Source organism: Phalacrocorax aristotelis, chromosome 14 (assembly GCF_949628215.1).
Source record: "Phalacrocorax aristotelis chromosome 14, bGulAri2.1, whole genome shotgun sequence".
In the NCBI taxonomy this organism is placed as follows: domain Eukaryota; kingdom Metazoa; phylum Chordata; class Aves; order Suliformes; family Phalacrocoracidae; genus Phalacrocorax; species Phalacrocorax aristotelis.
In genome coordinates, this window is record NC_134289.1 from 1,330,441 (window position 1) to 1,348,777 (window position 18,337).

Sequence of the window (18,337 nt, forward strand, 5' to 3'; positions counted from 1 at the left end):
TAGTTCTGTTACTCACGAATAACTCCCCGTTCTTGATAGCTACAAGTTCAATTGTTTTAATCTCTAACTTCCAGCTGCGAAATCTGAAGATTTAAATAAGACTTGCATCCTGTTTCAGACTATGTTACACTGCTGAAATACTCTCTGGGGCATAGAAGGGCTACGGAAAAGATATCTCCTCTTCTTTTCACTTAGAGATTCACTCTTTTTGTCCTGGAACTTAACTGGACATCTGATCCAGTTTAACACTCGGAAGATAATGGTTGCTTTTTCAATAGAAAACCAGTTAATCATGGTACGCTGCTTAAAATAGTTGTACCTAAGGTGAGATATGGCTTTTGAAGCTCAACTATGTAAAAAAACCACCAAAAATAAGCTGTGGAGAGCTTCATTAGTATTGTCTCCGAGCGACGCTGATGTAGGGTGGACTGCCTGCTGCAGCAGCAGCCTTGGTGCTTCAGTCCGTGAGCAGCTCAGTACCAGGCTGGAGCACGTAGCGGCCAAGCTGCAGAGGCAGAGCCCTGTCCTTTCACTCGTCACGCGTCGCCTAGCCCACTGAAGACAGGGCTAGAGGTTCCTAGATGTGTGGTAATACAAATAAGAACAGTAGCATTTTCAAAAGTATTTGTAATGATATGCAAGTTTCAAGGATCTTTTTAGTGGTGTGGTTTATGTTTGGGGTTTTTTGGGGGGGTTTTGGTTTGTTTTCTTTTTTTTGTGGTTGGTTTTTTGTTGTTTGTGGTGGGGTTTTTTTGAGAAAATATCAGGAGTATCCCACAAGGAAATCAAAGAATTAGAGCCCAAGGAACAGTTGCAACATCAGTGAAGGCTATTTGTGGTTTCCCAGCGCTGCCATAATACTCGTCATTTCTCAGTAAGAATAACAGCTCTTACCAGTACAGCAGGCACTCGGCAAGCAGGAGGACGAGCAGAACAGCAGCAGGTTGCTGGACTCTCCGGTACTGAATGCTCTTGATGGATGGTGCTGTTACGTTGTTGTTGCTAAAATCCACTCCCCTGCTATCTCATTATCCGCTTTCCTTCCTCAGTGCCATATGGTTTTTTTCCTGGAGTTTTGTACCTGCAGGTGCGTGCGTTAATTGTTCTCACGGTGAAATGTGGCCACGCTTTTTAGCTTGTGTGTGTTCCGTTTACTGCTGCTTGGTTTAGGGTCTTCATCACTCTCTCTTACCTGCCTGCAGCTGTTTTCTTCCGTCGTGATACTTTCTGCCAGTGGTGGGGTACCTTTCTTCTTCAAATTGTCCGGCAGTATGGCTTACTTTCCCATGCCAGAAAACAGTGGGTTTGACTAATTTGCAAGGCTTCCTTGTGTCTTTGCACAGTTTCTTTGATTTGCAGCGCTTTTGGACTTCCTCTGCTATTTGGCAGGCTGCTCCTGGGTCAGGGACTCATTTAAATTCGCTAGCTGGTGACACGGCAAACTCTTCTAAGGGCATGAATGCTTCTTTCAACAAGTCAGTGAAATTTCGTGGAGGACCTTTTCTTTTTAACTAGTTTATATCAGGAAACAATGATGTCTCTTTAGGAAAAAAATTATTCCTGCAATTACAAAACTACCGTTCCCCAAACTAATTCACTTGCTGCTTGTCATCGAAGTTTGCTTTTTTGAGCAATTCTATTAGTGCCTACACAAAACCAATTATCTGGTTGAAGAACTTGTTTCAGTTTCCCTAAAATCACACAGTTAATTCCACAGGCAGGTGCAACTTAATTTAAATGACTTTAACATATTTTAGCAAGTAACGTATAGAAACTGATTTCCTTCCATCCAAGAGTGGGCTGTTTGAAACTACCCATTAGGGTCAAATATACTTAAGAGTAAGCTTTTGTATTCTCTACAACCTTTTCTCTATTTGCTTGTTTCTTTAAAATTTGAAAGGAATTTAAAGGGAAAAGGCTTTATTAGTGTGTTTTGGGGGCAGGGGGTATGTTGTTGATTTTTTTTTTTTTAACTAGAACTTTCCTCTTTAGTTACAACGTGAAAATTTGGCATTTGTACGTTTTTGTATTTAAGTTTTAGAACAGTCATAGGATCAAAGGATAATTCAGGGATCTCAAGAGGTGATGTAGTTTGGTAGTTTGAGCCTGTTCCTCAAGCCTGGTCTGCTATGGTTGCACTGAAAATTTAACTGTGGAGCAGGTTGTTTCATTCAAAGTCTTCAAGAATAAAGATACATAAAATGCCCTGTTAGTACCCTTACATAGTGGAAAAAATAAAACATTTTTACTGATGTTTCATACTTACCTGAGAAAGTTTAGTCTTTGTAATTTCAGCCAGTGAATTTGCTTCAGAAATTGTGAACACTACTCAAGGCATTTCAATATTGATAATATTTTTCAGCTAAATTCTGTTGTGAACAAATATTTTAGCTATTAGAACATAGGCTTCAAAGGGGCATAACTTCAGCTCATTTAATTTTTCAATACTAGTGTATAAAATACTGCATTTTAGATGGAATACTTCAGGGAAATGTTTCTATGCTTTGAAATTGTTGAAGCTTTCAGGAAGAAATTTGTCCCCTGCTGCTTTAAAAGTTGTCTGTCTCAAGGTGTCGACTCTCTTGTCTGTTCAACATTGTTCTCGTAAACCTAAGGATGTTTTTCTCCATAGAGATAAGTCAGGCTCGTTAGGTGGGTGAAGGCTGTATTTCAGTAGGGAGCAAGAAGTCTCTGGGATTGGCTCACCTGAAGCAAATGGAAAGAAAGGGCCAGAAAGATTCATCTCCTTTCCTACCTTCAACGCTGGCCCGGTTCACACGCTGATCGCCATCTTCAGCCCTGGCAAGGTCGTCTTTGGCCCGGGGATTCATGCCCAAATGGGTCTGTCTTTCCTCTTCTGGTATCCCCAGGAGTTTGGAAGTCAAGCACATGGGGCAGCAGGACACTTGCCACGCAGGGTCACGCTTCTGCTTGGGGTGCAGCAGCCCCAGCCCCCATCTCTTGGGGTACAGCAGCCCCAACACCCATCTCTTGGGGTGCAGCATCCCCAGCCCCCGTCTTTTGGGGTGCAGCATCCCCAGCCCCCGTCTTTTGGGGTGCAGCATCCCCAGCCCCCGTCTTTTGGGGTGCAGCATCCCCAGCCCCCGTCTCTTGGGGTACAGCAGCCCCAGCACCTGTCTGTTGGGGAGCAACGTTTCCTCCAGGTGCCTTTCCCATAATCCTGATGGTACAAACCATTACCTTTCTAAGCCCACAGGTTACTCAATTTCTGATATTCTGGGGGCTGAAACTCTGTCCCCCCAGCTGTGTGCCCTGCCTGCTCCGTGCTGCTGTAAAACCCCATGGAGTATTGGACTAGGGCTCAGTATACGATGTGGTATCAGCTCTCCTTTTTATCCCCAGTGTTCTCTAGACAAAACTAACCCGTTCCCCATCGTCATCGATGAAGTCCTTGGAACACGTTTTTTGCTTTTGAAAAGTCTGTGGTCCTGCACACCTGAAATTTTTGGTGTTTTAATGGTATTTTTTTTTGCCCTGCTTTTTTTTCCCTGTGTCATTAGTAAAAGGGTCTAAGAGACTTTTAACAGTGTTGCTATGACACTAAATAGTTGAGGTTTCTGTATTCTAAGCCCCGAGGCTTATTTAACTGCCTGATGTTGTGTGGTGACAGTCATGTTGACACCTTTTGACTTTGGGGGACTGCTTATTCCATAAAAATTAACACAGACCTACTTACGCCTTCACCAAGCAATACAGCTTTCCATTTAGCAGTGTGGCCCGGCTGACACCGGTTCATCACTTTTGCACGCCTTATAATGCTCTTGATTGTTTAAAATGCCTGACTGTGCTTCCCGAGTTGTTGTTCTGATTTATAACCTGGAGCATTAACAGGCTTGTGGTGTTTCTCTGACCTTGGAATAACACAACCTACCGCCCGTCACTGCTAACAACACGACACGACAAACAAGTATGCAATAATTGAGTAGTCAGGAAAATAGTTTTGTTTCTCTAGTAATGAGACGTAGTCATAGATGGGCAGAAGAATGATGTGCAAATAAAAAATATATCAAGCTCAAATTGTTTTCACAAATTGTGGTACGTTTGTATAGGATTTCAAGGCAAAAAAATCATGTCTCTGCATTTCAGAGCGAGAAGTTAAGGAATAAATATGCATGACTGTTAGAAGAAAAAGCCTTCTGTGCTATTTATTTTTGGCTTGTGCGAGTGTGTATGTGTCAGTTAATTTATATAGATAAAACAGGAAGCTCCATTGTATTGTCTTACTGTGTATTGTGTGATTTAAGCAGAATTCAAACCTCCAAATACAAATGTCTAGTCCTGAAAATATCCACCCAGCACTTCAGAAATATGAATCTGACCAAGTCTTGGCAAAACAGAGCAGCTCAGTGCCCAGCTTACAAAGCCATTTGGGAGTCAGCAATTAGGTATTCTTAAAATGTGTCAGTCATCCAGGGGGTGTTGTCAACATCCCAGGCAGCTACAGCCTTCCTTTTTAATCAGGCTGAAGGAGAGCCGCAACACTGATGGCCCTTGTCACGCTCTGTGCTACCCAGAATATACTGACGGGGGTTCAGATCCGCTTGTATGTCTTGGAAGACTCGATGTTTACTTAATGTGTTTTCCCAGAGTGTGTCTTAACCACCAGGCCACTAAACTACTTTGGAAGTCCAGAAATAGCTGTTGTCCATCTGCTCTTTCAAAGTTCCACTGTTCAACCTGAAATTCAGTGGATAGGAAAGATCAGAGGCGACCTATCTCTGGGAGGGTTTCTCTGGAGCCGTGAAGCCAAGGTCTTGCCTGTTAATCTCAGACTGTGGCTATTTCTTCTGCAATGAACCCTGCATGAAAAAAATCAGAATAATTTTAGCGTTGCACACCCCAAAACTGTTTTGGGGCCATGTTTCCTGAGCAGACCAAGGTGCCATCAGATGACCCTTAGGAAGGCACCTGAGAGAGAACTCTTTTCTCAGTGGTCTGGGCTAGCCCAGAGCAGCTGGGTGCCAAATGCAGGGATCGAATTGACGTTTTTGAAGACATTTTAAGGTTTTTTCCTTTGTGCTTTCTGTGTGCGGTTCTGGGTGCCCAGCACTGGGTTCCACTCTGATGTCTGAGGTGTAAAAATGCAATGCTTGACCTTTAAGTGTGGCTAAAACGTTCATGGGTTTGCACTGTACGCAGTGCAGGGGCTTCAATCAGTAGGGCTTAGAATTTAGAAACCCTCAAAATCATATTCCTGGCTACAGTATGCAGAAGCATGGTGTTCATACAAAGTCATGGCAGCCTCTCTGCCGCAACAGTGTCCTCAGAAGGCCCAACAGTTCAAAACTAGTGTTTGCTCGCCTTATGATCTAGTTAAATAGTTGCCGCAGCCTGTAGACTAAAGTAGAATAAATACCGTTGTGTTCTGGATCCTAGGAAAAGATGTGTCGGTCCCAGGGCCCTTGAGGGCATGCTGGTGTGCTTTGTGTAAATGCAGATACCGTGCCTTATTCCTCCTCACCGTCTCGTTCTTGGTCAGAGCCGACCAACATTTCACGAGGGTGTTCAACCACTGAGTGAGCCATAAGTAGCCTTATTTCAGTGCACTGTGTTTCATGTGAGTTAAACTTGGGTGTTGCAGTCATCTTAGAAGATCATTAATTTAGAGCATCTGTCTCCCGTGGCACTTGAATTAATTACATTCCTAAGAGCAAACAGGTAGCACTAGATCAAGGTAATTTAGACAAAGATTCACTACTTGAATAGCATACAGAGAAATAATTGATTACAGTAAACTTTCTGTTTCTCCTACAAATATTACCTTTATCTGTTCCACATCAGTTCCATTAACTATCAAGAATAAAGCAAGCATGGCTCTTTCAGTAAGTACTCATTGAACAGAGATTTTGTGTACAAAAAGGCTTGTATCGAAAATGGCTTTTACTTAACTGACCTTTTTGTAATCAGTAAAACAAGGTTGTCAACAAAAAATAAAAATCAATGGAATCTGTTCGTCCTGTGGAACTCTAACACTACCTTAGTGTAGCCCATTTATTTTGATCTGTTGGTGCAGTAGGAAGGAACAGTTCTTAAATATATGAAAAAACCCAATATAAACAGGTAAATGATTTTGTACTTCTTCCTCTAAAGAACTCCTCCTCAAATGATTTTCTTTTCAGCAATACAAACTGTAATGGGAGAAACACTGCCTATTACTGTTTTCCTGACAAGTTATGTAATTGGTATGAGAAAACCTTAAAAATTTCTGCTGATCTGTACATTTCAGTTTGCGTGAGAAGTCCGGATGCATTTCCTTTTCTGCAAGAGAAGGGTTTTCTCTGTGCATCAGCACTTTCATTAGGGCAAGCTTTAGGAGACTCCCAAACTTCCAGTGTTTGTGCAGCTTGTCTGCTTGCGTTGCATGGGCAGTATTCGCCATAAAGGCTTTCATTTCAAATGCTGAGAGGGAAGGGAGATGTAAGTAATCTGCATAAAGAAATAAACTGATCACAGTTTTCAATCAAAGATTTCGAGAATTACAATCTGCTGTTTTGAAAGATTGCTTTAATTATTTTAAGGTGAGAAAATTCTGCGCCAAGAATTATTGAAGCATTTTTTTATCCCAGAATAAATAAGCTTAAGTAGAACTATGTTAAAATAGGCCTTGCAGCAGAGTTTGCAATGACAATAATGTATAGTGTAACATTGAGTATAGATTAGTGTTATTGTGTGTTTACAGTAATAGCACAGCCATGACAGTAAATACAATGGTCGTGAATTCTAGTTAGGCTGGAAAACATAAGTCGGGCAGACTGTTTTTCAGCCAGCACTATATGCGCAAAGTTAGAGAGCTCAAGAGCAGACACACCTCTTAAAGCTCCTTGCCCTGAACACCTCTGTAGCTGAGTGTGCCTTTCGGACAGATCTTGCAGGTTAGCAGAAACCTCTGTTCTTTCTATAACAGCAGTGAAGTCGCCAGTTCTAAGCAAATAGATAGCCCGTGCAAGGAGGCCAAGAGAATGGCAGCTGAAGGCTCTGGCAGCCCATGTTCCTCACCTGTTTTGAAGTTCTCAGGTTTAGTTTATGATAAAAGGATGTTGGTAGAGATGCCACAGCTTTATCAATTTGGGATTAAGATGCCAAACCCTGAGCTTTCAGTTCAGATGCAGACCCGTTTTCCACAGCTTTGTCTCTGCCAGGCTGCATGACAATCGTAGCCTACTTTGTCCGTCGGCCTCCAACTATGTTAGGTGATGCGCAGCCCACAGTATGCTCTAAATTTGGCTTGTTTAGCCAGAGCCGAATAGCTTGGGATATAAGGTACCAGCTCCTCCTGGTTCATCCCATAGAACAGTAACGTTTCACTCCTGTGATATTAAGATGCTTTTCAGCTGCTTGGACAGCAGATCAATACTCTTCGTCTGCCACAAAGACACGCAGGGTTGGAGCCTCGGCTGTTACGTGGCCAGAGACTGGCATAATGGTGGAGGCCAATCCTGCCGGTCCCACGCATTTGTCAAGGACATTTCTCAAATGGACGTGTTTTTTCTCTTCCTTTCCTGTTGAAGTTCTCATCTTTTGTATTTTCTTTTTGGATGTGTGAAGTTATAGTTTTGGGGGGTTTCCTTTGGGGATTTATTTTTGTGTGTTTGACAGCTTTTTTCTTTGTCTCCTCCACAGGCTTTTTCTGATCTTTTTTCATTAGTGTAATTATTGACAAGCTCCAGCCTCAGTCTCTTCTCTCTCCTAAATTTCTTTGCAGTCCGGCTGGCCATTTCTTCTTGGTAACTTGGAGAGGTGTAGGGGGTCGGTAATACCACTTCTAAAGTTCTAATGCCCTACGCTGGAAGGAAACAAGGTCTGAAAATACTCGAGGCTTGCAGCCTTGCTTATAGGAACAGACTGGAAAAGAATGCTCCCCCTTTCCCCTTGCAAACATTGTTTGGTGTGGTTATGCGGCTTCTGTGCCTTCAGAAAGGTCAGCGAACGAGGCCATAACCGGTTGTGCATATTTACCCATCACTTCTTCTGACTTGGGCACTTCACTGTCGGTCTCCATTACCAATTATTATTAGATTCCTGTTAGCAATGTCACTCTCCTGCAGCACTGAACTGGGACAGCGTATCTGACAATGTTATCGTGGTCCTTTGCACACCCAGTATCTTAAGATCTGAGCAGCCTATTTCCCCTGTTGGGTAAAGAATAGCTATTATTTTGGATACCATAATCAAAAAGTAGTTTCCCTGAATATAGGTAAGTCCTGATACATAGTTCAGAAGCATTATTTACAGGGGGTTTTTTTGGATCAAATAAGGCCTTGGGCTTTGCCTCCAATCTTATTATTTGCAAACCAGTTCTATCTAGAGATGATAGCATTTGTCTTAGGGTTTGTCTAAATGAATAAACTTGCTTGACATCAGAGCTAAGAATGTTTCCTCTCCAAGGCATAGAATGCTCTCATCAATCCCCAACTTCAATTTAAATGGCAGGGTACAAATAAAATAAGTCACAAGTGAAATTTCCTTCAAATTTATCATCCATAACATTTTTCAGGACCTGGCATACTTAGAACAAAAGATATTTGTGGAGGCGATGTAAATGTTACATTTATTGCTTAGGGAAGAATTATATATGTAAGAACTATTTTAGTGGCCCTAAGAAAGCTATAAATTGCAGCTGCTGATCTTTTGTTTGACTTATGTTTATTATAAAAGAGAAGCAAACATGGTTTTCTTCAGTAATAAGTAGGAAATGCCCAATACGAGGCTGTACTGCTTTTTTCCGTGTGTGAATTTCCAGTAATAACTTCAGCGCTGCTTTCCAAACTGCACTTGGCAAATCTTTTGTAGAAATGCCTAGTTTTAAAACAGTCAAGGCAGATTTTAGGTGTCCTTACCGTATTATCTTGAAATTTGCGGGAGGAGTATCCATTCAGTTGATATACAAACCTAGCTGTGAATTAGGTCGGTCTCCCATTACTTTGGGGAACCACTCAAGTTTGTTTAAAGACTTTTAGTGCTAATTAAACATATGTCGAGTTTTAGCAGAACAGCAGCTCTATTTCATGAGAATGCTATTTTACTGTCTCTTCTAGGATTCTCTACAAAACGCTGCAACTTATTATAATTCCTTAAGAAATTTGTGATACTGTTTGCTTTCGTTCTGAAGTATGTAATGAAGAACATAGCGTGTATACCATCAAGTGGAACAATTAAAAGATTCTATCTGCAGCTGATTTTCTTCAAACATCATCTTTTTCTCTATTTCTTTTCCCCAAACTTTGCAAGGAAAAATCTGCCTCGTGCTGCTGGTAGTTGCAAGCATTCATTGCTTTAATTTTAGTCTGCCGTACTCAGGTCACCTTGCAGGGGTACCAGAGTAGAGCCAACCAAAGAGGACAGTGATGTTGTAGGGAGCCGGGACATAGGTTCCAGATAAATGTTACAGCACTTCAAGTATGAGAACTGACGAATTGAGAGAAATTAAATCCTGTTCTTTTAAATCTTGAGGCTACCAGATGTGCAATACAGTTATCTTCAACTCCCCTCCCCAAGATAAGAAAGCTGGCTTTGCGGCAGTAAATGGGCTCCCAGTTGGAACTTGTCATTAAATATAACTTCTGCTGCCTTGAGAGTCAAAGGAAAGAATTACTTTTAGAGCTCCTCTTGCCCTTCATTGCTGACTTAAAAATTTCGATGTGGTCAGTTGTGACAAAGTTGAAAGCATCACCACCTGTGTCTGTGTGCTGGGGTTTCCTTCGTGGAAGGATTTAAGCTAGTGACATAGAAAATGAAGTGCAATTTACGTGACGGTGGGAGCAACCTCAGGCAGCCACTGCTACCTGCAGTTGAAAATGGTAATAAGAAACAATAGGCTTCTCTAAAGGTTCAAGAAACTGAGCTTCATACAAAATATAGTGACCCTTTTTCAGTGTGTTTACCTTCATCCTCTCTGCAGTGCACTTTTTATCCCCAACGCGTGCATTCCCTACCTGGTGTCCTTCTTGCCTGTTGACTAGCGTGCCAAAGAGTTACTTGGCTGCTGTAAGAAAGGCTGTGACCCCCAGTCTGCTTGCTTTCTTATTTTCTGTTCTAGTCACAGACTGAAAAGAGGTTATGGCTCCCCCTGAACATAACTTCTAAGCAATGATTATTTAGTCAATGTGATTTTAGTGTTGCCGGTGACTTTTTACATTGTCCACAGAACAGATGATTATGATGTTACCAATACTGCTCGTGCTGCAGATCTGAATAAGCCACTAATTTATTCTGGTTGCCTAATAAAGGCTATTTCAGAACAACACATTGGGCTTAAGCTGTGGCTTGCAGAGAGCTAAGCAAATCTTTGGAGCCACCTCAAGGGGATATGAAAATGTTAATTTTATTTAATAATCTTTGATTACAGCAGTTTCTGACGCTAATGGCAGAATTGCTGCTTTACACATCTCAAAGAAATAAAGGTAGCCAACAGACTACCGCTTCATGTAAAAGGTTGGCACCGCTCCAATAACAAATGTGGGATAACGAATGTTTCCTATATTCAGCTGAAATAACAAGATCTTGACTATTCCTATATTCTTTCTCAGTTTCAGGGTTTGTTGTTACCGATTTAAAGGAGCAGAAGACAGGGGAATTGCTGCTAAACCCAGAGCGTGGTTTGCATGCTCGTCCTGGTGATCCTGCCACTGAATGCATCCGCTTTTGATAGTTGCTGAGTTGTGACTAATATGAAAATGAGGATATGTTTGAACTATTGGCCTTATTACAGGTTCTTATTTCAGTACCCTTGGAAGTTTAGGAAGAAAAGAAGACTTAACTTCATAAAATAATTTTCCTGTTTGGCATCTTCATAAAATATGTTTCCTTTGCAAAAATATTGTTTTTAATTCGTAAGTGAAAGTTTAAGCATAGCTTGAGACTCGATAACAAGTGGAGCACTATCCTGTGTGGCTGTGTTGGCTGGCAGGTAAGGTAGGATGCTTAAGATGAGTAAAAGTATTGCCATCAATTTGAAAAATACTGCAATTCTTAGATAACAGAAGAGCTGGGAAACAATTCTAAATGTCTCTTCTCCTACCTCCCTTTCTTCCTTCTTATAAAATCCCCACAAACTCTCTTTTTTTTCTTGCAAAACTAGCTAAGCAAATCTCTTCGATTCTTCCAATTCTTGTTAGTCTTGGGGTTTAGTCTGACCTGGAATCCCTCAGCACTAATCACAAGTCCTACCCTGCATTACAGCATAACCTATAGGATAACTCAAGAAAGCAAGCTTTCACCCTTTGCATACGCAAGTCAGGCTGGTAGTGGATTTATTGTATTTTTCAGGTAACCCCTATGCAGTGAGTTAAAGGCATCAAAAACGTGATCTTTTATGTTCTCATCCAGGTAGTGCTGAGAACAGCTTTTTCAGTACCTGTCCATAGTGTGAAGACAAGCTGGAGCGCGGCGTATAGGAAACGCTTGTGTTTCACTGTGCTGAAATGTCCTCATTTTTGTTGCTGCAGGGAGAAGCTATTCCTTATGCCCTGTCTGAACCTCTTTGGTTTCAGTCTACACCTGTTTTCTCTCCTGCCACTATCTAAGTACTAGGTGCAGTCTTCTGAGGGTTGGGCAGAAGAGGGTATAATCCCTTCCTTACAGCTGGCCCCCTGCCCGTAGAGCCCACGGGCCGCTGGCCTGTGTTGCCCCAGGGCTCGGAGCTGCTCCTGCTCCCCTCGCTCTTTGCCGATGCTCGCAGGCCTGTCCTGCAGAGCTGCTCCCGGCCAGGCAGGCCCTGGCCCAGGTCCTCCTGAGGGCCTTGTCCTTCCCAGGGCAGGGCTGGGCATTTGTCCTTGCTGAATTTCACAGGGTTCCTGTTGGCTCATTTGTCAGCTGGCCAAGGTCCTTCTGAATGGCAGCCCTGCCCTCAAGCATGTTGACTGTTACCCCAGTTTGGTGGTGCCTGCAAACCTGAGGAGGCTGTGCTTCATTACCTCCTCCACACCATTGATAAAGATGTTAAAAAGGATCTTAAAATTCATCTTAATCCAGGTTATAGCAAGCAGAGCTCAGCCTTCCCTGCTGCCTCCACTGTCTCCTCTTAGGTGAGACCTGAGTCTCCTTTCATACTTCAAATGACCGCTTCTAGACTTATTCCAGAATTCAGTAAGCTCTCCATTTCTAATGATATTATAACGATTGGGTTTCAAGAAGGCTTGAGGAGAAGAAAGGTTCCCTTTTTCTTCAAGACATATGAGTATTGCTGCAGGGTCATTTGTTCATAGCATGCTTCCAGAGCAGAGAGTTGCTTGGGCTTAGAAAACCACTGTTGTTTAGGAGAAGTGCTCGTAGGAGTTCCTCATACCATGTTGCTATGTTCATCTAAAATAAGGATGTGACCCCCCATGGGCATGTGCTGTGTACAAAAGTTAGACCTGTAAGTAATTCACAACAGTAATTTTACTTTCAGCACTTCTTTCAGAAGTTACCAGGTGCAAATGCATGTTTTGGCAGCTGTTCTGAGAGCTGCTGCGGGTTGATTCAGCATCATCAGAAATGAACACGCCATGGATTCAGATGCATCCTGTTAAAATTCACTTGAATGGAAAAGAAATATTTTGAAAATGAGACTTACTCGCTGTCTTAAGCCAATGTGTTTTATGCCATATTTCTCGCAGTGTATTAAATATAAGAATTTTTATTCCCCTGTATTCTGTGGAATTAAGTGAACTTGGGAAGATTGATTTACATTCGGTGTGCGTTGCATGTCAGAGCAAACGTTCTGGAGTGTGTTTAGTGTTGACAATGATGCATAAATTGTAAAGTACATTCTCCTTAAATTGAATGTGGGAGTGGCAGTTTCAGAAACAATTAGCAAATAACTGAGCATAACCAAATATAAGAAGGCAGCCTGAAAGCCTCTTTTTGTTTGTCTGTTTCAAAAGATTATGTATTCACAGAATCACAGAATGGTGGGGCTTGGAAAGGGACCTCTGGAGCTCATCCCATCCCACCCCTGCTGGAGCAGGCACCCCCAGAGCAGGGGCACAGGGCCGCGTCCAGGCGGGGGGTGAATGTCTCCAGGGAAGGGACCCCACAGCCTCTCTGGGCAGCCTGTGCCCCTGCTCTGGCACCCGCACAGGGAAGGGGTTTGTCCTCATGTTCAGGTGGAACTTCCCGTGTTCCAGCTTGTGCCCGTGGCCCCTTGGCCTGGCGTTGGGCACCACTGAAAAGAGTCCGGCCCATCCTCCTGACCCCTGCCCTTTAGATATTTATAGGCATTGATGAGATCCCCCCTCAGCCTTCCCTTCTCCAGGCTGAAGAAACCTCATAAGGGATATGTTCCAGCCCCCTGATTGTTACTTTTTAAGTATTAAATATTTATTGTATGGTGCTTATAATGGAACAGATCTGTGTTCTGCATTTGCCGCCATACAAAAACTCTCATTCTGAAAGAGCATCACTGTGTATGGATATTATTTATGCCACTTGTGTATGTTTGGGTTTTGCTCTTTGCTGTGCCGATATCGAGGGGGGTTGTTAAGGAAGCCTGCTAGCACAGATAGCACCTCAGTGAATACGCGGGGCACCATGCAAATGCCCCAGATGGATTTCTAGCCATGAAAAGAGGCAGCTGACTCCAATACCGCTGACCTGCTACAGGATCTCTCCTGCAGAGAGTAAGTTATCAGATGGAACCGGCGACACAGTAATGAAAGCATGACCAAATACTATTAAGACTGTGAGTATATTAGTTGTCCTTTGCAAGTGCTTTTCCCATGTGGCAGGTACAAGGAGCTTGCCCCTTAAATAAAAATTAGATGATATTCTGCATTTATTGTGGGCAGTTAACTGCGGGGACCTATGAGGGTGTAAAGCTGCTTGAGGGTTGTTGCATAGGAGGCACGCACCAGAAGATGGATCAGAAAAGGCATACAAAGATGCAGGTTTACATTCAGACTTATTTTGTTTTTTAAGGGAGGATGGTTACAGGTTTCTTAATGAAACCTGTGAGGTGCCTCTTCTGAACAGGTTAGTTAGTCTTGTGCCTAAAGCAAGAGGCTTTTTCAGGGCTTACATCTGCACAGGAAAGCTGATTTAATACACTGTGTGTGATCTTACGCTGCACTTGATGGCAGCAGCGGCTGCAGCATAGCCATCGTTACAAATATTGCTGTCACGGGGAAACAGTACAAAACAGGCTGGAGAACCAGCATTAGCGATCTGCAGCAATAAGGCAGCAGGGTTAAACTTCACACGTGTTTCTTCTAGCATCCGTGTCCCTTAGTATACCTGCCTAACAGGCTGTATTTATAGAATAAGATAATTTTATTTTCTTTTCATGTGATCTGAATGAAATGCTGAAGGAAGCATGCATAGACTAATGACACCACGTTATAATACCAGGTTACACTGCTCCACCACAGCATCGGTTTACACCGCTATCAGTCACGCCAGCTACTAATGCGTCTTGCTCCTGGGGAGGATGCTACAGCCTCCCTGCACTGTCTGTGCCTGTGGTCCTCTGTTCTTGCAGTGAAAGGCTTTCCTAGCGTATCATTTCCACCTTCCTTACCGTGGTTTTTGGCTAGTCGTGCTCCTCTCTTCCTTGGTGGATGAAGAGTACTGTTCATTCCTTCTCTTTGCAGCCCGTGTCACTGGCCACAGAGACTTGCATTATTAGCCTCAGCTCTTCTGTACTTATTTTTATAGGGTAATAAGTAAAGGCATGGTTTTTGTTGCTCTTGCCACAACGATTCAATTCATGATGCTCAAACTGAGGTATTTCTCCTCAATTTAAAACGGTTAACCATGAGAAACAGAGGAGAGGTGCCAGTGCTTAGGCATATTCTGAAATAACTAACTGCATGAAGTAGCTAGTGTTAGCTGATGTATCCATTTCTATTATGATCTTAAACAGCCATAAACCTGAAGCAAGCTTGCAGTGGTACTTGCTCCTGTGCTGGATTTGAATTTATGGAATAAAAGTATCTCTGATGGCAAAGGTTTTAATATTTGTTGAATTGATTTAAAACACAGTAATGTATTAATTACAATAATGTATTAAATACAATAACGTGGTGGTTTGTGTCTGGAACACTTGGTATATGGGACTAATGAAAAGGATGTGACTTGAGCTGTGAAGGTCTGCGAACAAAGTATTTCACTCTCCAATTGCTTTGATTTGGATAGCAAATTTCAGTAAGAAGCACAGATGTGTTTTGCTGAAATTGTATATGTGTTAAACATAGTTAATTATGCTGTTTCCACTAAGCACCTCTCTGTACGTTGAAGTTGATGTGCTAATGCTCAACAGCACACCGGCAGGGTGTGGGTGAAGGATGATAGAACTCTGTGCTAAGGCCAGCTGAACTCACCACGGAGCTGTGGTAGTGTGATTGTGCCAGCAGAGAAGCTGGCTAATCATCACAGTAGCATATTTTGATTAGTAAAATCAGTAATTGCTTTCCAAATTTATAGTTCTGGCACATTTTGATATTTCTAGCTTCTCTTCCCCCCCCCCCCCCCCGATTGAAAGATCCTTGAGTCCTTAAAACATCATTTAGGAAAAAAAAGATATCTGGAGTCCTTCAAGCATCACTAGTACATTGTTCAGTCTTGAGCCTGTTTTGTCTTATAAGAAAAAAAAAATGTAAAAATAAGGTCTCCAAATGAATAATGCTCCTGTTTCACAAAAACATGTGAAAAAATTCAGTACTCTGCCCGTGATTCTGTAGCGGATGGGTCTAATACCTAGCAGTAAGGTCGCTGATCAGTTGTCATCTGTGAAACTGAAAATAACGATAATGTGCTCATAATGTTATCTTTCTCTGTAGACCTCCACTGCTACTGTTAATATAGTGGTGACGGATGTAAATGACAACGGACCGGTTTTTGATATGTTTCTACCTAAAAACCTATCTGTACAGGAAGAGGAAGCCAATGCTTTTGTTGGTCAAGTAAGGGTAAGTTATTAACTGTGCAAGTGAAATTGTTTATTTTATTACCCAAACTGTTCAGACTCTTAGGAAAGAGCACAAAATAATTGTCCCTTAGACAAACGCACGTCAAAATGTCTGAGGTTTAAATGCAAACTGTCTATTGTCAGATGCGTTTATGTTAACAAAATCATCTTTTGGGCTTTAAAATAGAGAATTGATTTTCTTGTTCTCTGCGCTTAATAGATGAAAAGGCTTTTTCATTCAAAAAGAACATGTTAAAAAACTGTTTTTGAAGACACACCACTGTAAACACTCGCCTATGACAGATCTACAGCATTACAATATTGTCGCCACGTTTTTATACTCTTACAGATTTCTTTTAAAATATTTTTCTAACAGACTGAACAACTGACATATATGTGTATAAAATTATCATGCATATAGAAAATTTTAAGGCCATTAAGGAGAAAAACAGTTAAACTGTTGACTGAAATTAGTAGTTACCTATCATAAAAACAGATTGCGGTTGGGGTGTTGTTAATTTGAGTGATTTGCAGTTGTATGAATTTTTTTAACACACACGGGTCTTCTGGGCCACCGAACGCAGATTCAGTCACATGAAACATACATCACTTTTGTTTGGCAAAGTCAGTTTTTCCTAACACCGGCTGAAAGAAGAAAGTATGAGTTGTTTGGTGGGTTTTTGTTTGGTTGAGGGTTTTTTTTAGTGTGGGGTTTTTTGTTGTTTTTGTTTTTTAACTAGCAGTTGAATATGTTGTGTATTTCTTTCAGAGGTGGGTTAGCACAAAGGCTGGATGCAGTAGGAGCTGTAGGTACAAGGTGAATTTGGAAGCATGTTTTTTCAGGAATTAAGGTGAAAAATCTGCCTTTCGTTCCAATAGCAACCATCTCAATAGAAAGTGGGAGCTCCTTAACTGTTGTATTAGCAGTACCTTCGGAAAGAATAGGGCATTTTGAGTAGCGTGGGAGCCATATTGGGTAGCATATAGCCGTAATAACCATGTTTCTTCCCAAATTTATATTGTGCAGTAAGACATCTACCAGTGTTTCTCATGTCTCGTCTGTCTTGTTAATTCTGTGTTCTTTTTAAGTGTGTTTCACTTTAGTTGTTTTCTGCTATTTGTAAACTGAAAAAACTGCCTCCTTGGTTAGGTTTGTGTTTCCTTCCAATTTTTTTCCTTACTCTCGAAGTTTGATTTCATCCAAGTTGTACTTCGGGTTTCGGAGGCTGCTTCAGCACAGTTTCATTTGCACTTACACTGAAGCGGTTCTACCTATGTCTGCGCTTTTCTTGCTGATATCGTTAAAGGTGGGCATTACTCTGAAGCTGTCCGAGCTCAGGTGTAATTTTCAAGGGAAATAACTTTTGTTAGCATTGATGAAGATTACAGTTCTCCTAAAGCTTGCTTTCATTACTCTAGAAGTATCAGCCACGTCGAAGGCTGTTTTGAAGCCTTGGACATACAGGAATTAGGATCCCTACAATTAAATCAGTTTCTATAAATTGATAAGTTATTGCTTTCAGTTTTGTCATTGTGTTTATCTTATGTGGTCGTTTTTCATTTTGCATCCTAAAACGAACGGACAGGATATTTCGAGTCACTACCAAATATCTTTAAAATCCATTTTGTGTTTTGCTGGGTGCCCTCAAGGTGCAATAATCTTCACCACCACTAGGTTGGGTCTATTTTTAGCTGAGATGGAACTGTAAAATAAAACGAGTTATTGCAACAGAACTTCTCTATCTTGTAAATTACTATACTTTATAAGTTGTGTTGAAATGAAAATGTGTAACTGAGCCTCGTGATAGTTTGTTCCTAGTTGTAGAATGACAGAAACTGGTTATATCACTTATTGTCATGTTTATCGCCATTCTAATTCCCAGTCTCTGGATGGAAAAAGCTTTCTCTTTATAGCACCAATACTGGATGTAGTTTCTGCTGTCTCATACTCACAAATGCAAATAGATAGTACAGAAAAGGGTGGGCTGGGCATTTGGCTTTTTTTTTTTTCTGGCTTCAGTGAGGTTATTGAAATAAGGGTGATGAACATTTAGGTGTAGCTCTGTTGTTTGAGGATATTCTTCTTCAAAAGCTGAAATATCTTTTGTCAGAATCACAGCAGATATGGGAGAGGTCTCTCTGCGAATATATTTTGTATAGAAGCTGTGATGTGGTTAAAATATAAAGGACTATTTTAGATGAAAACAGCCTGTAAAAGAAGGTAGCCCTTATTGTGTCATGTGTTTTTACTACCAAGAATTAAGCTGCTGACTGGCAAGCCTGCTTTTCAGAATACCTCTTACTTACCTTCATTTCAAACAGAAACCTGAAATCTGTCAGAGTAAGCAGTGATATAGATGATTGCAAACAAAAGACGACAGGTTTTGGGGTGTCCAGTTCCCTTTTGAATGTTGGCATCCCATTTTGCAAGGG

General features: G+C 41.6%; 1 protein-coding gene across 5 annotated transcripts in view; it reads left to right on the forward strand.

Moving 5' to 3' along the window:
* Positions 1-18,337, forward strand: part of PCDH15 (protocadherin related 15) — a 695,790-nt gene that overhangs the window by 537,401 nt on the left and 140,052 nt on the right. For all 5 annotated transcript variants that reach the window (XM_075109425.1, XM_075109424.1, XM_075109422.1 and 2 more), the window contains one exon: positions 15,777-15,905. In XM_075109425.1, the coding sequence (XP_074965526.1) occupies positions 15,777-15,905 (129 nt within the window). The remainder of the gene's footprint in view (positions 1-15,776; positions 15,906-18,337) is intronic.